Consider the following 22,808-nt stretch of genomic DNA (forward strand, 5'->3'; position numbering starts at 1 on the left):
CAAAATGTCCGACCCAAAACAAAAATTCTTTCGTTTCCTCCTCCCCCCCCCCTCCCAGTTCACCGTCCGTCCGACATTGAACGCAAACAACAAGAGGAGAGTTAAGAAAAACAATCACACAAGAGGAGCAACAACCGGGAGCAGCCCGGCTCAACCCGAAGCTAAAAATGGCAGAGTCGTGAAACGATTGGAAGACAAACATCGCGGCCGAGGTCGTGACGGCCAATTGAATTTCATCGGCGTGACTGATGATGAAATATCAGATCAAACAAATCACATCGTCCAGACTCCAGACAACACCATCACCATCACTATTGGGATTGAGAAAAATCTAAGTGCATTTCCTCCTCCTTCTCCTATATTGGTATATTGCTGCCCAGCTCTTTTTTGACAACGTCTTTAGCCAAGTGGAAATGATCCATCACTTCGCCTAGATTTCTCTCTCACTTGGCTCCATTTTTGATTGATCGTCTTTAATTCCAGCGTCGTCTCTTTTTTTTTTGAAATGGCACCGGTTCACAACCGTTTAGAAGCCATCCATCTTCCGCATCCAATCCATCCGACTGATAATCGAACAATGTATTTGTAATCATTTCAATTCACCAAAAGAAGAAATAACAAATTCCCCCGGCACTATGTAGACGTATAGACTTGGTTTAGCGGTCGGATGAGTTTACAAACTTTTGTGTATGACGTGTGTATAAATAGACGTTGGTCGGTTGCGGTCTGATTTCATATTCCCCTTTAAATATTAACGCACACCACGACACACATTTAACTTGCGAATTCGGAGAATTATGCGTAAAAAAGTAGGGGGGTTTTTTCACCCTCTCGACTCTCGTCATTTTTTTCCCGTTTTGTTCAAAACAAATCGGATGTGGTTTGGCCCAGTGACTCAAAAAATACGGGCACACTGGCAATCGTCTATTTCGGAACCGGTGGTGCACATGACCTCGCACTTCGTTTTTTCCAGTGTCGTTAGATGATGGCAAAGAAGCTGCGAAAACAAACGAGAAAACGGACCTTGCGAACGGTTTTTTTTTTCTGAAAACGAGCGTGAAAAATAGAATCGTTGGCCGCTGGCCGGCGGCGGCCAAAGTCGCGTTCTTCAAAGTCAACAAACATGAAGAGAAAAAAAAAGGCGCAAAAGTTAATTTTTTTCCCCCCTCTTCATGTCAATTTTTTTGTTATGTTTTGAAATTCCCGCGCAACGATGCGACTCATCAGTTACTCTCGTCTTACATGTCACGCCGTGCGTGTGATGGGTATCCGGTTCTGCCGGAATTACGTCCACGCACTTTGCGCTTATCTCCTTTTATTATCTATGGGAGTCATTTGACACTGCGCCAAATGTTTTTTTTTCATTCCTTTGCTGCTCTAATTGATCGAACCAATCGGGTTCGACATTTCCTTCTCCCCCCCCCCACCCGCCACCCGCCACATTTGAAATTTAAATGACGGACAAAATGGTGGAGTCACTCGGCAACAGCGCGTCTGTAATAACCTTGAGGGCTTGTCTGGGAACTCGACTGTTTCGTTCATATGTTAATCGAAAAATTCACGAAATACAGACACGTCTGAATCAGGTTTAAATGCCATTTGAATAATGCGTCCAGATTTCGTGCGGAACCAAACGTCGGCGGTTCAATTTCGGACTACATTTTCCCGCACATTTCGCACCGGGTCTAACGCGCAGCTCGTCTAAAAGCTGTGTGATGTAATCAGAGGAAATGTGCGCGTAATAAAAGTCATACAACCAACTCTGGGATCAATTGAAATAAACTTTCGAATATTCAAATTCTAACACGTTTTTTCTTCTGAAATCAAATCAAAATAAAATAAGGAAAAACGGTTGGGAATTGGGTACGTGACTTTTGTGTCCCGAGAAGAGTCCTTGCCTTTTATTTCCCGAGAGTGCAACCTACACCTCCGCCAACGGTCAAGTCCTTCAGTTTCGATTTTGAAAAACGAAAAAAAAAAAGGGCACAGAAAACGGTTGGCTTTATTTTGTTGGGGGTTTATGCTAATGAGGAAAACTGGTCGCCGATGTCTCATCGCACGTTCTTTCACCGTCGCCGAGCTCGGTGGCGTAACAGAAATTTCAATCGACCGGTAGAAGAAGGTGGAAAAGGAAAATAAAATATACGATCCGAGGCCTTGTAGGGCCGTCAGAGCGTCCGGCCATCCCGACCAACACAAAAAACGGCGCGTCTGAACGACGCCGGTCTTGCGCAACCGACGCCAGTCAACCCGAAAAATCTCTCGGTCGGAAAAGAAGAAAAAAAAAACAAAGTGCATAAAACAGCCGAATAAAAAATTTGTGGATCATCGGCGGAAACCGCACGTTTGCGCCGGCCCCCCAACATCTACATATAAGGTTAAACGCGTGATCGGGAAAAAGAGAAAACGACGCCAAAAGTTTTCCCCTGCATGAGTAACACGGGTGTGGATGTTTTTGTTAACGGAGGGGAATTCTCTCTTTAAAAAAAAAAACGGCCCGGCTGTTGTTGGCTCGACTAAATTGGTGGTCGACGCCCTTTTTTTTATTATTCCTTTTTAACTTGTTTCTCTAATCTGTCAAAATTTTTGCCTACAAGGAAATGAGAAAACACAAATTTCCAATTTCGTTTCTACGTGTGTCGGGGGGGCCCAAGAAATTGGGTAGACACGCAATGCCCGGCAGAGAATAGAGCGATTCGTTTACAACTTCTTCGGTCGATGAATCAAAAAAACGTTTCCTCGTTGTGATTTGTCTTCCCTCTTTAAATATGCAAATGAAACCCTTTTTTTTCTTCTTTAATAAATCAAGAGGAAATAAATTGAAAGGAGTTGTCGTTCCTCATCGCCATGACGTTCGCTTGGAAAACTCAATCAACATTTTTTTTTTTCTTTTTGAATTCTTTTTTCAGCGCAAAATTCGCTGGCCGTTATATTGGCCGTCACGCAGGAGGTAAAAATTCTCTGGCCATTTTTCATCATCATTTCCGACGGAAATTTCAGCACACACACCGAAAAGGTGGCGACGGCAGATTTGTGACTAATAATAGAAGAGATGCGGAAGATGGACCCCATTTTCTGTTGATTTTATTCCTCCCAGAAAATAAAATGTCTGGAATGTGTTATTTCTCCGAACGTTCCCCCCTAGTGCAGACAAATTTAACACAAATTGACGACTCATGCAGGAGAAACTGCTGGGGAAAAAAAAAAGAATTTTCAAAATTTCGCAATATTCGCGGAAATTATTTTTTTTTTTTGTTTCTTTTTCCCACAAATGGAATGTCTAATAAACTCCAGTGGAGGTCCACCAGTGGGAGATAATAATGCAGGCGGTAGCGACCTTGAACACGTGAGTGTACGCTGCTGTTGGTACTGCTGTTGGTACTGCTGTGCTGTCCACTTCCTAGAAATCCAATCATTGTATTTATTTTGCATCTCCTTAAGAAGCCGAGGATTTATTTTCGGCATTTCCACACACACACACACGGAATGGATCGATTACGTCGCTACATATTGGCCATGATGTCTTGTCGGCAAGGATTGAAGACTTTATCAACGCGCTCGTTTGAATTGATCTTATGCAACAAGGGAGAAAAAAAAAGATACAGATGTGACTTGCAAATGATAAGCTCATGTGTTTACCGAGTTCAGCACACTCTGTTTATATAGATTGGCAAGTTTCGTTTCTTTTTTCGCCAGTTTTATTGCGCACTTTATTCGACTCTTATCGTGAATGGCCCCTATTTTTCTCAAATAATTTAGAGTGGCTGTTAAATTGTTTCTTTTTAAAATTCAGATATGTTCAACAGTAAATTTCGTTTTCCTTCTTGTATGTTCATCATCGCCTTATGTATGATGTATTTATTTTTTTTATTTCTTCCCTTTTCTATTGACTCACTCGACACACAAAAAGAGAGAAATACAGGAGGAGGAATTCATTTGAAATGATTTCCAGAAGGAAAAAAGAAAAACACTTCGTGGACACCTGTCAACGGTTGAGCTGTCGACCGGTGCGGCAGGTATTTATCATTATTTATCCATTCATGTTATCTTTATTTCTTTCTCTCCTTTATTAATCAAGCCAATCCCTTACAAGGTAGGATTTCTTTTTAAAAATATTTATTCATTTCTTTTGAAGGGAAAAAAAAATTATTTAATTTTTTAGAAATAAAAAAGATGATTTTTATTTTTTTATTTTTCAAGTAATAAATAAATAAATAAATTTATCAAAAAAGGAAATCGGTCGGCATCTAGCGTGATGTTACAACTAACGCCCTGGTGTGTGTGTGTGTGTGTGAGCGCTCCTGCCGCTTTATTTATTCTTGATCAAAATTATTATCACAGTCACACGACCGTGGCAAATGTTTCAAGAACGAAGTGAGGAGGGGAAAAAAAAAGAGTCAAAGAAAGTTGAGGAGGAACTCCTAGTGGCAATTCTGTAACTATATAGTATCAGGTGTTGCATTTAAAATCAAACCAATTCATTCACGCTCCTGCACGCTCCTAATGAAGCTATCTGACATCTGATTTTCATTTTTTATTGTCCGCCCTCGACGACAACAACAACAACAGTAGTGCCGTAATGAAATGTGAACGCAATATCGGATCGATCGGGGAAAAAAAAAGACAAAAAAAAGTTTCGGGAGTTGACATTTTCAAGGAGGGAGAAAAAATTGATTGCCTCCTTGTATTGCCGGGCTATGTGTATGTTTGCTCGGTGGCTCGTGAGTCTTGTCTTTTTTAGGGAATGTGATGGGGACACTGTCTAGTCGTGATAATGAGCAAATCTCTTTCTATATCCTCGATAGAGAGTCTGCGTCTCAATTCTCTTTTCCACCGTCTGTTGTGATGAGATACGACACACACAACTCCGAACCAATTTCGAAACGAAAATACGCCCAAAATGTTGTTGTCTTTCCGTGTTGACAATTTGGGCTGGTCCCCCAGCAAAAAGTAGCCAACACCCATTTCAGAATGTCAAACAAGTCCCCCCATAACAGAGAAGTAAAAAAACCCCAAAAAAGAATAATAAGTCTTGTGTCCTGTGCTCATAAAATGTTTCCCAGAAGACTGGCGGAAAAAATTTAAAAAAAAAGATATCGATGCTATTATTATTGAATTACAGACGACAAAGTGAAAAAAACAAAAAGAAAGTCTTCCTTATTTTAGTAGCTATAGAAAAAAAGATGGACGTTTCTTTTGTTGGCAGAAGAGGAAAAAGAAAGAAAAAACCGCTCACCCTTCGCCGGAAGGCTCCACGACGTTCGGATCTGACTGGAACGGGCGGTCCAGGCCATTCGGGCTGTTGGTTTTGGTGATGGCCAGCAATCATTTCGGCCGAAGTCGAACCACCGTTTCGTTCCACCACCGATTGACTGCGCTGATAGAATTTCGGCACTACATGGCCGGCCCTGTTACCCGAAGAATGCTGATGATGGAATTGATCCATCTTCTTTCTTTTCTTTTCAATGAAAAAAAAAAAAAAAACCTTTTCTTCTTTTTCTTCCAACGGAAAATTCGTGCGGGACACAACAACAACAACAACAACCACAAAAAAACGTTTTGGCAAAAAAGTTGCGGGGCCTTCACCAAGGGCGAAACATTTCCTATTCGTCCTTGAAGAGTTGAGCTTTTGTAAAACTCCTTTATACCTTCTTCTTCTTCTATTCTATACGAGTCGGGTTGAGAAAGAGCGGACCAACTTTGTTTGAGCCACGACGCAGCACCGCAGTCAGCGCACTGACGGCCAAGAATCGACACTGGCACGCACAAAAGAATCGCTTACACACGTCCGCACAAAATTAACCAAAACATCCAGCGGGAGTAGCAGCAACAGCAGCGGGCCGTGTGTGTGCCGTACCCAAAAAAAGAAGTTTTCCAACCTCCCCCTGGACAGCCGAGAGTCGAACGAAATAAGAAGTTCGACAACCAACCAACACACACACACACACACAAACTGAGAGAGAGAGAGAGAGGACGCGCAAGTTTATATTTGGCGGGTATCGAGGTTGTGGTCGTCTATGTATGTGTGCAGCAAGAAAAGACGTAATAACAAGAACGGAGAGGCAAAAATTCCAGTCACTTGGCTACCAATCAAAAGAGAGGCCCACCACACTCACCACACACTGGGGGGGACGACGATTGGCACTATAGGCACAAAAACACAGGAGGGAGAGTTAATGTGAGCACATCATTTGCCCGCGCAACTCAATTGATTTACTCAACGACATTTTGAATGGGAGCCGGGACCGTACGCAAAAGAAGTTGTGAGTTGTTGTTTTTTTTTAAAAAAGAAACTCGGAACTAATAGCTGCCCATTTCTCTCTCTTCTCGTCCGTTTGGCAATTATTGAAGCGCCCGTGTTTGTTCTCACTTCCCCACTGAAATTCCTCCGCAAGGTCCTTGCGTCTTTTTAGAGAAAGAAAAGAAAAGAGAAAAAAAGAAAAGAAACGAGGCGCTAACTGGTTGCCGAGGGAATTCAACGGGGGGACACACAAAAGACGTTGAATCAACCAGAGTCTGAATAGTGAATGAACAAGGACGGATTTCCAAATAAAATAAAAAGGGAAACGGGAGGGAGACGAAGAAAATGGGCAAGAGCTCGACAACGTCGTGACTGACCGGTCGGCACCACCTGAGTCAACTGAGCTCCGGCCGCAGAGAGAACCATTCACGCTCAACCGCTGTTGCCTGTCTACAGTTCCAACAGACACACACACACACACACACAAGTCGGCGAAGAAGAAAACAACAAAAAAAGAAGATAGAAGATAGAAGAGAGGGAGGGAATGTGTCTAGAAAAGCTGCCAGATGGGTCCAGACTCCACACACACACACACACACCACTCGAACGGGATAAAAAAACCACCGAAAAGAACTTTTTTTCTCTCACACACAGAACAGAACGGGCTGCTGCTGCTGCTGGAACGGTGCCAGCCTTTTTCGAGCAGTTTAGCGCGGTTGCCGTGGCAACGAACGTGTGCCACGTCTCACGAGGAAATCAGGAGGGAAAAGATTTTTGACTTTTCTTCTTTCCTGACTTCCTCCTCGGGAAAATTATTCTTTTTTTATGACGGGGTCAGTTTGAATTTTTATTGGACACCAAAAAGACAAACAGAGGGCGGCGGAGTAGACACCCAAGATCTGGGTCGGTTGGCTCTTTTTTTCGCCGTACGTGCTCTCGCTCTTATCTCGCATATATTGGCAATGGCATACGATTGGAAACTGAGATAATTTACGACCCTCAAACGAGCTGAAGAAGAAGAAGAAGAAGAAGAAGGAAAATTATGATTATTTATTTGCCAGCTGATGTGCGCGTGAAAGAGAAAGAGGCGCTGAACATTTTCTAGTCGGAAAGCAACTCGACAGAGGGCGTTGTCTCAATAACGCCCGCGATTACACATTCAAAAAAGGAGCCAACTAACCAACAAAAATCTCAAATGAAATTTTTTCACGAAAAATAAAAAAATAAAACTAAACAAAACGAAAAATCTGTCGACTCTATTTTTCAAAAAAATTTTCTCTCTCACAGAGACTTGTTTTGTTTCTTCCCCTCAACACACACACTAATGGATCCCGTGGCTGTTGCGTTGCGCCTTTTCTTCAATTTATTTAAATTTTTTATTTTTATTTTTCTATTTTATTTTCTTTCACTTGGGTGGAGTGCACACACGAAAAAAATATTCCCAGACAGCGCAAGAAAATGGCCACCACCTCGACGAGTTTTCTTTTTCGTCTTGTGTCGGGATTCCTTTTTAAATATTGCGCCGATGAATCACCTTAGGGCTTTCTCTCTCTCTCTCTCTGGTGTGTCTCCTGTTCACTCTTTTTAGACATTTCTCCTAACCCCAAAAACGGTCGAGGAAAACCCTGAATCAGCCGGATCCTCCTTCTCCCGCTGCCGCTGTTCAAAGACCTGCATTACAAATCTCCTTCCAAAAAGCAACTCCTATCGGCAAAAGGTCACGAAGGGGCCGGGACCAGTCTGTCTAGAAGTTTCTCTTCTCAATGTCTCAGCCATTCGATCGTGTTAGAGCAGCAGCTCCCTCAAATAAGGCGATCCATCATTAAGTTGTAAGGGGTTTTGAATCAGATTTGAATGCAGTTAACGACCCTTTGAACTTGTGTCTTCAATTGGATTCTCTTTTTCTGTCCGACAATAACAAATCTTCAAATGTACTGTGATTGATTTGGCCGGCGCTGGGATTCATGGACATGTCGACCGATTCCGATTGACGTCGGCCCGTTTTTATCGGCACGATTCGTCGTCGGCTGATTCGCCACTTTTCTTTCTTTTACATCCCTTGCCTTCCCTTCCCCCGATTTTATACATAATAATGAGCTGTGGCGATATGGCGGAGGGAATCATCTTTGGACTTTCCAACGTTCCGGTTCGTTGATAATGTGCGTGGATGATGATAAGGACCTCGTATAATATTTTCCATCCATCCAGCTCAGCTATAGTTGAGAGCTATTTGCATGTAATGCACACACACACACAACACAACACACACTCGGCTCTGTAATGATTTCCCTATGGCATCTCATCAGCGCCGGAGGCCTCAAAACATATCAGCCCACGATTGTTTGAAAAGAAACGATGTGTTGCCCCATACACAACCAAGTACACGTACACACAAAGTTCGATGGAGGAAACCGAAAAAATCGTGATCGACCGGCGATGGGAAAATAAGAACCGCACCTTTCGGGACTTCCGACGATGATTCACGCGCAGATATGCATAGGTACAACTATCGAATCATCCAAGTCATTAACTTGCGGCGACGCCATTATTCAACACACAGACACAACAAGCAAGAAAGAAGAAGGAGAACTCGTTATTCATTGCCAATTAAACCTTGAATTAAACATTGTCGAAAGAACGGATTGGATGGATAAATTTCTCTGCCCGGGAGCGCCGGAACCCCATTTCGTATTCCGTTTTCTTTTTTTCTTATTTATTTAACGAGCGAATTGAAAATAGAAAGGGAAAGTCCCGCGCGTGCGGTCATAAATCACCACCAGTTTTCGGACATTTAGTGATCACAAAAAAAGAAGTTTGTGAATGTCAGGACGCCACTAATCGACGCAAGCGACAAGAAAAATCACATCAACAAGAATTTTGAGAGCCCTGCTATAAAAATCAGGTCAAGGCTCTAAAAAAGTAAGAAAGAATAATGGTTTTTGATTATTTCTGAACAAGAAGAACACGCCGGTCATTAATTATATTATCCGAGGCGTTACGTCTAATCCCCCTCCCTCCCTCCCTGCACGCTTGTCAAAGAAAATGAATCTACCTATTCCTAAATAGTTGGCTGCGAGCAGCGCCGAGTCAGCTCTCCAGCAGCTTTGCGGGACTCACGCGTGAGTAGAGTAATGAAAGGGTTCTTGATTTCGTTTCTTTTTTCTTTTCTTTTTTCCTTCTACACCTTCTATTATCAACGCCATTTGGCGTCGAGGCCCTCGGGAGTGCGTACATCGCTGTTGAGGGTAAAACCACGAAACGAATGGAGAAGGGATTCAAACGCATTTCTCATTTCAAACATTTTTTCCCAAGGACTGAGGGGGGGGGGGATTATCTTCTATAAATTGCGTCAGATGCGTTGCGATAGATTTTACTTTTTGTTGTTGTTTTGTTTGTTAAATGGTGGTTTACCTTGACTTGTTGTTGTTGGTGTTGTCCGATGTTGGCGGGACTGGGTGGTTGCGATGAAGGGCGATTCGCCGGGCGCGGTAAAGGGGCGCAGCACACAGTGCCCATATCGAGCGCTAGATGGCGTCCGTTGTTGGCCCCACCGAAATTTTCAATTTCAATTGCCACCAACAAGTCAAACAACAAAACTCAAAATCAAAACAAAACCCCGCGCCCCTTTTCTCTGCCAAATACTTCCGACGACGGGAGGAAAAAAAAACAACAACGAAAATTGCGTGAGGTTGTTGTTGTGTTGTCGACTGTTTCTGTGGTGCCACCGGATAATAATTCTGTTGGACGGCTATCAACATTCAATAGTGACTACGCACACACACACACACACACGAACGGGGAGCGCGCGTGACATGCACCTTTTACGGGACGTCGAGGCCAAGGACAGCCAGAGAGAGACACACACACACACACACACTGCACCAGTGAAAAAGACACGCAACAACAGTCCGGTCAGTAACAACCTTTTGGCAGTTTCCCTTTAAAATTTTTTTTTTGTTTTTTTTTGTTTTTTCGCCGTGAGGAATTATAAAAAACCCCGTGCTCCACCTTAACAAAAAAAATAAAACACCTGATTGAATCGAACCGCCAGAAGAGTTTCAGGTGCGAGTCAACACGGTCATTAGTTTAGTTAACGCTGGCCGACCAGTTCATAATCGGCAGATAAATTACAGACACACAACAACAATAGATCGTTCGCAGATGTAGTCCCTCCCCAATTATTCACTGGGCTATTTTTTAGTTGTTGTTGTTCCAGGCGAAATATAGATTTTGGCACCGCACAATCAATCCTTCGGGTTTTTTTTTAAGAAAAAAAAATACCCGAACTGGCGGGACTCACGAAACGAAACACAAACGGACAGACGGAGAGAGAATGAATGAATGAACGCCGGCGACAGGTTTGTTTTGGAAATGTTTGACTTGGTTGTTGTTGTTGTCGTCGTCGTTTCGCCTGTGCATTGTCGTCGTCCACTGTTGCGTCTATCGTCACGTGAGCAACTGCTGCCGGCCGACTAAACAAGCAGCAAAGAAACGGCTCTCCTTTTGGCTTGTTTTTCACCACCACCACCGAGTACGCCGCCGCCGCCACACCAGAGATCGGCCCGTCACGCGGCCAACGTGAATGAAAAAAGAAGAAGAAGAAAATTCCTTTTCGTTTTTTTGATTTCCCTTTGGCTTGTCTCTTCTTCTTTTTCGCCAGTCGAAAAGGCAACACGACCCCGACGCGTCTTATAGGCAAACAAAGATGGGCGAGAGCTCCTATAACTGGTAAGGAGCCAAGCCCCTCCGAGTGAAAAGAGCGACGACCAGCGGAAAACATTTAAGAGACGCAGTGGGGGGAAAAAGTGCTGGTGTGTGCCATCTTGTACCACCGACGAAACAACATTTGAATAATCCTTTAACGAAAGAAAAAGAGAAAAAAACTTTTCTTCTTCTTCTTATTCGGTTGGACGCTACGACTTTTTGGAGGCCGATGTTTTAACACACGACGGCGACCAGAGTTGGGACGATTCCCGAATATTTATGACATTCACCTGGGCTGCGATGGATGTGGCTGCATGTTTTTATACGACAGGGCAACCAAAACCAAAAGGGAAGAAACATAATAAAAAGACAAGGAACTGACTGACACACTTTTCTACTCTTTTCTCTTTGTTTTTTTGGCGTCATATTCTTCCTCCCCCGTTCGTTCAATCGCTTCGTTAAATCAACCGAAATTTTTGCCTTTTGCGTGAAAAGAAGAAGAAGAATCTGCCCTTCATTGCCTTTTGTTCTGGGCCAAATTGAGAAAGACAAAACAGCGGCCGATAACCAGAAAATGTTTCAAAAAGGGTCGCATCCGGTTGAGACCACCTGTTGCACGTGCAACAAGTTTTATTCGGCGGTCTGTTTCAATATACGCCGTGTGCTAAACGATAAAAGAAGAAAAGAAAGAAAAGAAAAGAAAAAAAGAGCGACGTGAAGCAGATCATTATGCAAATGGGACACGACGGATACACCGGGAATTCCTTTCACGGCGGGTCACGTCGGTGTCGTGCTGACCGAGGCAACAACAACAACACAACAACTTTAAAAAAAAAATAAACCCGAAATAGAAAATTCGAGTTTCCGGTTCCGGGTCGAATCGTCATTGTTTCGATTTCACCTTTGAACGTTACGTAATCGCCGGAATAAGTTGACAAAAGAATAAAGGAGGGAATAAAATGAAAAAACAAGACAGGCGGAATTGATTGAATGAAACGAGGTGCGGTAACCATTTGAACTTTGATCTGTCTCCCCCCACCACCAAAATAAGTTGGTTGATGAAATCAAATGGAGAGGATGGAACTCACGTTTTTGTTGGTTGGATGCGGCTGGTGCTGGTGGTGGCGGACGGGAGTGGTTGTTGCGGTGCGGTTGATTAGTGGGCAGTTGCCACCTCCCCTTCCCTTGTGATGGCGCATGACGTGCTTGATGTAGCCGTTGACGTGCTCGGCTGAAGTCGCTCCGACGACGATGTTGTTGCTGCTGGCCAGTTGGCCGCCGTTCCGCTGCAGGTGTCGCTTGCTACACTCGCACATCTCTCTTCAACTACTTGTCATTCACTCGCCACCGAAGAAAAATGCAAAGGGCAGCACAGGAATTTGCTGCTCATAATCAAAACGAGTTCTTTCTCTACCAACAATCTATCTTGTCTGTTTGCTGGGACGACAGCCGGCTCCCACTTCCGGCCGGCCCACCGCCTCCCACCTACAAAAGAGTGAAAAGAAAAAAACATTCAGGAAACATCAGAATTTATGTCAGTGCACTTTGTTTTTGTTTTGTTTTTTAAATTAAAAGTTCAACTCTTCTTTTTGACGCAGTTGCTGTTTAGCCAAATAACGAACTGACTAGATAGAAAAGATGCTCATTAAAGAAATGGCAGCTTTACAAAAATGGAAAAATTTGGGAAATTATTTTCAAGGTTGGCAAGGGGAACCAATCAGACGAGGTCGTGCGAAACAGAAAAAGCTATTTTATTTTAGTTTGACATTCCAGCTGGTACTCAATAATAATGACTATACTTTTTAACAGTGTATCCAGTATACACACTCTACTACTGAGTCAGATAATTGCCACCACCACGCCATTTTGTTCTCCTTTATGTGTCTCGCTGAGGGATAAATATATATCTCTAGACAGTCGTCGAGCTCTTTAACGACGTATTATGTCCAGATTTCTCACAGGACGTTCCAACATTCGCGTGATTACGTGTGGCCGTGAAATTCTTTTCTTTGCTTTTCTTTTTTAGATTGGCTCCCGCCAGCTGTAAAATTAGTCTCAGATCCGGTTGACATTATTAGCCAATCGTCCAATTACCATAACAATAATTTTGGTAATAACAAAAATTCCCCCCATAGCTGGGGATGGATGGTAAAAAAAAAGTTATTCATATTCCAAGGTTCAACCCAGAAGCAAGTTTTGCATCATGCTGGCAATAAAAACTAAAACCAGTCTTGTTTTATCTCTGACCATACAAACATACAGATTCAAAAGCAAACAGGCTAAGAGATCTGGAACTTTCTTCTGGTTTTCTCTTACACACGAGGTTCTATGGAGTGTAACATCCTGACAATATTTACCATAACAAAAACATCAAATAACTCCAGACAGTAACATGAGACAGACATGAGTACTGAATTATGAGACTCAAAATGGCCACTTACTTGAGAGTAATTTCCTCGTATGGCCATGACGAACTTCTCGAGACACAACACACATGTCCCCTTCTCAAAATACAATCACGAATGACTAATTACTACCTGAGTATTTTTTAACGACTTGAGCTGTAAAAGAAACAACAGGAAAAATGAAACAAAACGAGGGAAATGAAAACAAAGAACAGCATGGTTCACTTGAAATTGTTCACTTTCTAACTCGAGCCATTTCTCGTGCAACGTTGTCATTGCACAACGTTGCAACTATTTTAATTCAAATTAAAATTTTTCCGTCAGAGAAATAATAATGAAAATTTCACGTCGAGATCGGTTTGTCAGATAAGCCAAAGAATAATGCAATAAAATAGCCAAAGGCTTGTTTTTTAAAATAATAAAAAAACCTTTTTCACTTGACCCGAAAACCAAACTTCATGGCTGCTGCTGTTGAAACGTACCGTCGTGAATATCAGACGATATATCTGACGTGAAGTCAACCGTGTTGATGCCAATTTCTCTTAACGAGATAACGAAAGATTTCTGCCACTATAGCGATGACAATCTAAGTCGACTGATACAACAGCATTTCATATCGTTGAACTGAAAATTTCATCGTCTAATATTCGTGACGGGGTTGGCATCGAACCGGATGCCGAGGAATGCAAGTGCGTCAAATTATGACATTTGAATCTCTTTACAACTTTTGCTGGGTTGTTAGACTCTCGGCAAGGGAGGGAGCCGTAGGGACATGTTTAATAACTCTCGGTCGTGATAAGAGCGTAACACAACGTAGGGATAGTTGTAACCCGCCGAAAAAAACAAAATTTGAATTTCAGAATAGGAAGGAAAAAAGAACGACCACCAACCAGGTCGATTATATGTTTCACGAAACAACTGACAGCGGAAATTCCCTCTCTTTTAAGAAACTAAACAAAAACGTGAACAGCAGTGGAAACACAGCACACACTGCGGACGAGAGCAATACGTAGAGAAATCACGAATCAATTTGGCTTGACGGGGAGGCGGGAAAAAAGCTCTACGCGGCCGACATGTCGTTCAAACTAAAGATACGAGAGAATCATATAATCACGTTTCGTTCGTTCATTTTTTTTTTTCCTCGTTCATTTCGGCAATAAGACGCCGAAATGAACGAAGGGAATATTCGGGCAATCAAAAGTTGGCACGCCAGGGCTGCCAAATTCACGAACGCTCTATCATCTCACATAATGACTGGCGACCTTGGTGTGTATGCGCACAGAGTTCTTCTCATCATTTCGTTCTCGAGTTCAATAGCTGTATGGCTATTATTGCACTGGCGCTCTATTATCACGGAAGAGAATCTCTCAACCCAGGAGAATGAACTTTGGAAAATTGAGCAGCAAGGATGAAACAACAACGCCAACCACCAGCTGATCAACAAAGCGTGAGTAATCCACAGCCACGGAGCGCGCCGGCCATCTACGGAATCATTTCTCCCGTATTTAATCGTAAAAGTAGCCTAGTTTGTAATTCAAACCACGCCTTGAGGCGTTAATAATCACCAGCACCGCCAATGATTCATGTTCACATGCAAGGGGGCCAGACTATGTCAATTTCGTGTTCAATGCTAACATAAATTATCAGCGATTCATTTGTGATCGTCTCGGGTAACACGGACGACCTTTCGCAGTAACCTCTGCGAGCTATGCGTGAATGTTTTTCGATAGCGAATAATATAAACGCCAGCACACAAATCTACGGTTACTAAAGTATCGAATAGAGTGTTGTCTATCTTATACTATACCTTATTAAATACGGTGTGTGAGTGTCTTGTTGTAGTTGGATATTTCTCCCAAGTGGACGCACGACGATCGAAGATAAAACCGCACGTGCTGCTCGCTCCCGATTGGCCGCCGACACGCACCGCGCCGAGACGTAGAAGCAAAACAAAACAAACCAACCAGACACTTTACTATATCCTTTTTGGAGAAGAAGATGATGAAGAGGAAAAAGAAGAAGAGAAGAGAAGAAGAAGGGACGAGGCACGATCACTGGCTTCCTCTCGAGACCGAGTCAGCTTGGCAACTGAATGAAACAGCCCGCCCTCTTTAAGAAAAGGAAACTATAAGAGAGAGAGAGCCCAGCAAAGCGGCTGCTGCCGGCCCCAAACGAGCTATAGTAGTATAATCCTTTCCCAGCAGCAGCTCACCAGCCCAAAGCGGATCACAAAAAAATAGTCGCTGTGAATTTGAGTTTTGTTGTTATCGTGTAGATTTTTCCCCCATGCGACTATATACTACTACTGCTGCTGCAACCATTTTACGGTATTCTCTCGCGGCGTCGGTCAAACAATACATAACTTGTTGCCTTCGAAATCTTTTTTTTTTTTTTTTTTTGGCCAGGCAGAAAATCTATAAAACTACTATACACACTCACTCCAGCGGGGTACTAAAAAAGATGAAAGAAAAATATCAGTCGAAGAGTTATATATATATGTATAGATGTGTGTGTATTCTCTCTTTCGTGAATACGACCTTCGGCCATATAACGCGGTTCTACCTTGACTGATTTTTCCTTTTTATTCTTATCCTGCGAAATGTTGCGTGTTTTCCCCTGGAAAGTTATTAAAAGGCGTGCAACACACACACAAGAATGAATCGTTCGGCATCGTTTAAAGAAAAGCCCGTATATAAAGACTATAGACTCGAGTGAATAATGTTGTGTTTTGGATTTCACGATAGTGCACCGTCCGGTCGGTCCGATGTGTGTCCCTCCCGCGGGCGCCTCAGCGTCTCGAGGGAAGAGGATCATCACATTACACATATCAGAAACCCTCTCAAAAATGCATATCCGACAAATAACACGAGATAAAAAGGAATGAAAAAAGGGAGGAAAAAGAAGAAGAGCCCTTCACAAGGATATAACCAACAAGACAGACACACACACACAGCACTCGAAAGAAACGCCTCGGGCAGAAGCAATCACGATTTTTTTTTTTTGCGCGCGCGCGCTCGACCTCCAAAAACAGCTGTGTAGATGATCATCAACAACCGACACGTTCACCATTCGATTTCTCTCGTCGATCGTAAAAATTGGGAATAATAATCAAACAAACAAAAAAAGGAAAACGAGTCGGAATTCTCCGTTTGTAGTTTTGTTTTTAAGATTCTGTTAGTGCGTGGCACCATTACAACTCACACGTTTTGTTTTATACAATCCAAATAGATTTTATGTAACATTTTGGTAACAAAGTTAAGGTAACTTTTTGTCAAACGATAACATTTTGGTCGGAATATACACGTAGCATCCAGAGAGAATGAATAAACCATGTAGTAAAAATCGATCAAATCCCCTATGACATTCCATTTACAAACAAGAAAGAGAGAGAGAGAGAGAGAGAAACAAAAAAGGATTAGAAATTCTTGCCCTTCCTCAGACGGCTGGAACGAAATGGATTTGATGGATGGTCGGCTTTGTAAACGGGGTAGAATAATACAAACAGGTGTTTCTTCTGGAAAAGAGAAAAGCAAAAGGAATACACGAAAAGGAAACAAAATAGGAAATTAATCCTGGACAAAAAAATGGCTCCGTGAAAAAAAGAGCTGGACATTTGAAATAATGGGATGATTAGCATCGGATTTGGTGGTATCCGGTCTGACCCAACATCCACCAGTCGCAAAAATCAAATCGGCAGGTAAAAATTTGTAATCTAAATTATTTTAGTGGAAATATTAAATTGGCTTTAGGCTGTTGTCGCGTTATTTGATGCCCCTGTCGATTGAATCGTCAAAGATGAGTGACGTCAACTGTACAGTAACTGGGTGAAGAGGGAGGACTTTCCAATGTCAGATCGTGAGTCGCTTCCGAAATTGTGCGCAAAGGCGAAATGGGCGTCATGGGTGTGGAACGGATTTCAGGCGAAACGCCTTCCGTCGGAGTCGTCGATTCCGACGAACTGGAACTCCGACCTGAGAACAGGAATGTTTTAAATAAAATCAAAGCAACAAAAATAACTATATGAAATGAGCTAGTTACCGGTATAGGTGTAAATGTCGATCAAAAGATCCTGCGGAAGGGTGGCCCCGACAGCCAAATGAAGCGTCAAACTTTCCAGCCAGACCTCAATGACTTCGCAGGGGGGCCGCTTGTCCGGATTGAGATCGCAGCAAAGGAATGCGATACGGTAGAAAGGCTCGGGGCAATTGAGACAAAACTTTTCGCGGAAGGCAGTCTGATTGAGACCAAAGTCACCTGATCGCGGCAAATAATCCGGATCCGCTTCGACTCGACCGATAATCTAAATCACAAAAAGCAAAACATTTATTGCCTTGTCGGATGAAATAAACAACAGGTGTGATTTCATCATACCTCGCACAGAACAATTCCGAAACTAAAAATGTCAACTTTCTCGTCGTATTTTTTCCCCGTCAACATTTCCGGTGCCATCCAGTACGGATTTCCCACGACAGTGTATCGCTTCTTCCGCTCGTATTTCTTTGGTCGACGGCCGCTAGGAGACGTTGAGCTATCACGGCATCTCAACAATCCACGGCCGTTTGGGGCAATGGTCCGCGATGGGCTGTCGGCTCGCATGATACGCGCCAGACCGAAATCGGCCACCACCACCGAACGATCTTCCCTCACTAGGCAGTTGTTGGAGTTAAGGTCGCGATGGATAATGCTTTTAGAGTGAAGGTACGCCATTCCGGCAGCGATATCTTTGGCGAACGAGACGCGTTGCTCCCACGGCAGCGGCTCGTTTGAATCGTGCAATAATCCTTTTAAAGTGCCACCGGCGATAAATTCCGTCACCAAATTGAGACGCTTGTCTTTGTAAAGAATTCCGATAAAACGCAGGACATTATTATGACTGAGCGTCCGCATCACTGCAACCTACATAGAAATATAAACGAACAAGTTAGAAATTGAATTAATAATAACGTCAAAAAATTAATTACCTCTTTGATGAAATTGTTTTGAGCTTCTTCATCGACTCGGTAGAGTTCTTTCAACACGTAAACTTGATTAGTTTCTCGATGAGTCACTCGGAAAACACGGCCAAAGAATCCCGAGCCGATGAGCTCACCCAAGACAAGGTCTGAAGCCCGGAATATTTTCTGTGAATGAATACTCTTCCGGCTGAGCGGTTGGACACGAAACGACTGGGTCCTCGACAATTCACATTCATCATCGCGATCATCATCACGATCTCCAGGACTATTGAGTCGACTATAGTTGAAATGGTTAAAATTGATGGGCACATCGGGATCCGTCGAAGAAGTGTCCAGCAGCCTGGGCATGGAAGATGATCGCTCTTTGGTTCCCCTTGTATTTCGCAATCGCTGTCTGGTGCGACCCACGGCGGCTAACTTAAACATCCGTTCGGCTCGTTCTTTGTCGCGCGATATCTTGTCTCTTGGGAAAGTGGCGGCCAATTTTTGTGATAAGATATCTGCGCACCCACGTAAAACATTTAAAGGCGGAGCGCTCTGAGGTCTTGATCGTGAAATTGTTTCCGGCTCATGTTCTATTGTCAACTGTAACAGTTTAAAGGTTTAGAAGATAGGAAAATAAAAAATTTGAAGGGTAAATTGAAGTACCTGTAGTGTGGATTCAGGCGAACGAAGCAGACTTTCAATTTTCTCTAGCGACTGGTCTTTAACTGGCATACCATTCACTTCGAGCAAACGATCGCCAATGTGCAGTGACATTAGATCGCTGCTCGTGTCTAACCTACGCAATGAGGTTAAAAATTTTTATAACTTCATATTCTTTTGAAAATAATTTTTAATTCACGCCGGATGTGGTCTAGCACCCGTCTCAACTTACTCAGATATCCGCAAACCGCGGTAAACATCGGAAAGTGTGGGGATTTTGCTTGTTACGTCATCTTGCAGGGCTAGTTTAATGTGATGGCGCTGGCCTTCTGGTATAGGACCCAAAGCCAAAAGCTGGATCGAGTGAGGTTTCCTAACTATACTGGGACCACCCGTCACTTTTTGACTAAGTGGCTGCATTTGCCTTTTGTAGCAAGACCCACTTGGGAAATAAAAATAACAAAGAAAATAAAAATATGATGCATATGCAGAATAAGTTTGTGTTTCATACCAATAAAGTTTCGATCGCTCTACTAAAGCGTACGAATCGCCATCTCCAATAAAACAACGACAGGAACTACACTGAAAGCACTCTGGGTGAAATTTGTGGTCACCAGCAACCATGACAGGACCACCAGTTATCAACTAAACAATGACAGATAAGGTTATTGCTCCTTAGCCCAAAAAATAGCAATTACCTGAGAACAATGTTGGCACGACTGTCCATATTTTGCCCAATAGTGCATTTGGCAGAATAAAATATCACCTTTCTCAAAGTACCAATCTGAGAGGGTTTCATCACACACAGAGCACCTACATTTGATAACAAATTGAGAATTAAGTATCTTGACAGATGCAAAGGGCCTAAATAGCTGAAATTTTAACAGCTGTAAGACAACATATACCTGAAACAGTCACTGTGCCACTCTTTATTTAGAGCTTCAATGTACTCATTATCATGGATATGATTAAGGCAGGCAGAGCAAACATTTTGTTTAGTCACATCGTCTATCAGAAAAACAAAACAAATCAAGTTAATTTAATAAAACGACACTCACACAATTAGAAGAAAACAATCTATAGTTCTGCAGTCAAATCATGCATTCAACACATTTATCATATTTCTTACTGTCTTAAGCTGTATTTCTAATCCAAATACTGATAAAGCATGAATCACGACGGTGTACAAACAAAATTTACTGAATCAATGACACCTCCCTTAGTCCCTATCTTTACAAAAAACATATTTCACAATTATCATATTTGTTTTGGATTCAAATATGATAAAATTTGGGAAACTACTAAATTGCATCTCTACTTTTTAGATAAATCCATCAAAGATTAAGAGTCATCTTAAATAATACCGAGTGTTTCGAAACAGAAAACAGATTGATAACAAACCTCTAGTTTCCATGTTCATGAAGGAATCTCCATTCTCTAATGTAACATCTGTCGTGAATTCCAAATGTTACTCTCGGGATTCGGATTTGTGGGGAGATATAGTGCGGGAAATGGATGCGGATAGTTAATCACCCAATGGCATTCGTCGGAACCCTATGATCCCATCCCTTGTTGCGCGCGCGAGTTTTTCTCCAGGACCGACCCGCTTTGAATGTTTTTAAATCTGTTTTATTCTATTTATTTAACTTGGGGAAGTATTTTGGACACGGAACATGGTTGACCACTAGTTACTCAAGAATTCCAGGTAACAGAAGGCAGATTTTCAGATGAAGCATACAGTTATCTTAAATTATTCAGCATGATTAGCCGTCCTGTAAGGAGGAATTGCGTAATGTAACTGAATTATTTTGCTGGGGATTCCCATTTTTAGGGTGACAGTGCTGTTCAGGGGGTGGAAATAGTAATGACCACAGAGTGACTTTATTAAATTCAAATTGAGATGTGCACTCATCGTGCTAATCATTATCATCATCACCTTTCGGCTTTCGCGTATTTCAACAGTGTTCTAATTTAACAACTGCTATTTATTCTTATCAATTACGATATATAAACTTGCATGTTAGTTAGAAAAAAGGTATAAAAATTGTTTTTGATTTCTAAGTTCTCCCTAATCACTCTGAGAGGACAGCGCCATCTTATCGAATGGTGGACAACTTCGTTTGAGATAAAAGCATAGAACTTTCGGGAAAATCTAGAAGGTTATTTTTATTTGTTCTACTTTTATGAGTATTTTAAATTAATTAGCATATTTTTCCCTATCAAAATAATAGAGTAGGTAGCGCAGTATAGCCACTCCCACTTGCCACTTGACTCAAGTTTCGAATTCCGTAAATTATCATCCCGCATTCACTTTCCCGTAAATTATACAGCCAAAGCCCAAAACATCAGCCAATCAGCTGTCATTGAAGTCGTCTGATGCACGTGGGTATAAATTGTGGTACAAAAATGTTGTGCCATTCACTAACACATCAATCAAAATGGTTTCGTGTGAATTCATCTTTAAGAGTGTTAACATTAAGATACTTTTCCCAAGAATCTCCATCACCGGGATTTCGTTCACCGTCACAACGTATTCCGTCTACGCCGGCTATACAAAGTGAATTGGTTAGAACCCCATCTGAATATGTGAAAGGTTCCCGCGTATTGCAAGTTGCAATTCTTGGCATACCGAATGCCGGTAAAAGTACTCTAGTCAATCAACTTTCTGGATGGCAGACATGCTCAGTTTCCAAAAAAGTTCACACAACCAAAAAGATGTCGAAAACTGTGTTAATCAGGGATGAAACTCAAATTGTATTCCTCGACACTCCAGGGCTGGTTCTACCTGCTGAAGCCAAACAGTAGGATATATTATTGTTAAATAACAATTATTCTTAAAATATTTGTATAATTAACATTAGAACATTTCTTTTTCAGGTTTAATCTTGATAAATCCTTTGTTATTGACCCTGAAGTTGCACTATCTAAAGCAAATTTACTTTTGGTCTTACATGACATCAGTAACAAATGGACCAGAGGAAGTTTGAGTTCGAAAATCCTCAGACTTCTCCATCTCTATCCCGACAAAGAATCGGTTTTAGTATTGAATAAAATTGATTTATTAAAGGAAAAGCGCCTCCTTCTAGACTACACTAACAAATTGACGGAAGGCATAGTTGGTGGTAAATCAATAGCATCAAATACTGATCCACGAAAACGAAGCATGAGTCGGCAAAACAGTGACATGTCCACTGTCAATGAAAGCAACGTAGAGTTATCGGAACCCACCAATTCACGAAGTATGTCAGAAAAGGAAGTGGCAAAAAGGATCGAAGGAAAGATGGGTTGGCCCAACTTTTCTCGTGTGTTTATGATATCTGCCATTGACGGAGACGGAGTTTCGGACATAGTGGTTCGTAATTATCGGTAGATTAAAATTTTAATTTTTTATACCCAAATTTCTTTCTCAAAGGAACATCTGTATGGAGCTGCTAAGCCAGGTCGGTGGATGTACAATTCTTCGGTAGTAACGGATCAAAACCCTCATGAAATGGCAATTGCCATAATAAGAGGTAAACTACTAGATATTCTGGATAAAGAATTGCCATATTCGATTAATACATCTGTTCGATACTGGGAAGAAGATTTATCAGGTAACTAAAAATAAAATTATTATACAGGATTAGTTGTGGTACATTTTCATATACGGCATAGGTACCTTGAACATCGTGATGGCTTTAGATTGTCAGAAAAAATTCACTGCTAAAGTAGTTGTCGGCACTGGTGGTCGCACTGTAATTCAGCTCGCTAGAGAAGCAGAACAAGATTTGCGAAACATGTTCCGTCAAGAAGTTCGTCTTAAAATAGTTGTAGAACCGGCGTAAAGAAAAATAATAAAAGAATATATGTAATTCTTGG

The 22,808-nt window shown here is 42.1% G+C and overlaps 3 protein-coding genes across 9 annotated transcripts in view; 1 reads left to right on the top strand and 2 right to left on the bottom strand.

Moving 5' to 3' along the window:
- Positions 1 to 16,378, bottom strand: part of LOC124310845 (NAD(+) hydrolase sarm1-like) — a 32,246-nt gene extending 15,868 nt beyond the window's left edge. For 3 of the 6 annotated variants that reach the window (XM_046774919.1, XM_046774914.1, XM_046774922.1), the window contains exons 1-2: positions 15,158 to 16,378; positions 12,034 to 12,430 (exon numbers count right to left, since the gene is read on the bottom strand). In XM_046774919.1, coding sequence (XP_046630875.1) covers positions 12,034 to 12,261 — 228 coding nt within the window. In that variant the 5' untranslated portion in view covers positions 12,262 to 12,430; positions 15,158 to 16,378. Of the gene's footprint in view, positions 1 to 5,236; positions 6,704 to 9,652; positions 10,459 to 12,033; positions 12,431 to 13,386; positions 13,603 to 15,157 lie in introns of those variants that run through there. The other 3 variants (XM_046774916.1, XM_046774918.1, XM_046774917.1) reach the window with 3 other exon arrangements.
- Positions 16,379 to 16,472: 94 nt separating this feature from the next.
- Positions 16,473 to 20,961, bottom strand: LOC124310978 (LIM domain kinase 1-like). 2 transcript variants are annotated; one of them, XM_046775187.1, is made up of 10 exons: positions 20,352 to 20,961; positions 19,856 to 19,958; positions 19,649 to 19,763; positions 19,462 to 19,595; positions 19,183 to 19,392; positions 18,954 to 19,086; positions 18,312 to 18,890; positions 17,722 to 18,246; positions 17,389 to 17,650; positions 16,473 to 17,321 (listed from the first exon to the last, which is right to left on the bottom strand). In XM_046775187.1, exons 1-10 carry the CDS (start codon positions 20,368 to 20,370, stop codon positions 17,140 to 17,142), a joined length of 2,262 nt encoding a protein of 753 aa, XP_046631143.1. In that variant the 5' UTR covers positions 20,371 to 20,961; the 3' UTR covers positions 16,473 to 17,139. The 2 variants fall into 2 exon arrangements, with proteins under 2 accessions (XP_046631143.1, XP_046631144.1); XM_046775188.1 differs by lacking the exon at positions 20,352 to 20,961 and adding an exon at positions 20,080 to 20,098.
- A 51-nt stretch (positions 20,962 to 21,012) lies between these two features.
- Positions 21,013 to 22,801, top strand: LOC124311208 (GTPase Era, mitochondrial-like). Its single transcript, XM_046775596.1, has 5 exons — positions 21,013 to 21,109; positions 21,182 to 21,751; positions 21,828 to 22,302; positions 22,363 to 22,543; positions 22,605 to 22,801. Exons 2-5 carry the CDS (start codon positions 21,327 to 21,329, stop codon positions 22,772 to 22,774), a joined length of 1,251 nt encoding a protein of 416 aa, XP_046631552.1. The 5' UTR covers positions 21,013 to 21,109; positions 21,182 to 21,326; the 3' UTR covers positions 22,775 to 22,801.
- Positions 22,802 to 22,808: the final 7 nt, after the last annotated feature.

Source organism: Daphnia pulicaria, chromosome 8 (assembly GCF_021234035.1).
Source record: "Daphnia pulicaria isolate SC F1-1A chromosome 8, SC_F0-13Bv2, whole genome shotgun sequence".
NCBI lineage: Eukaryota > Metazoa > Arthropoda > Branchiopoda > Diplostraca > Daphniidae > Daphnia > Daphnia pulicaria.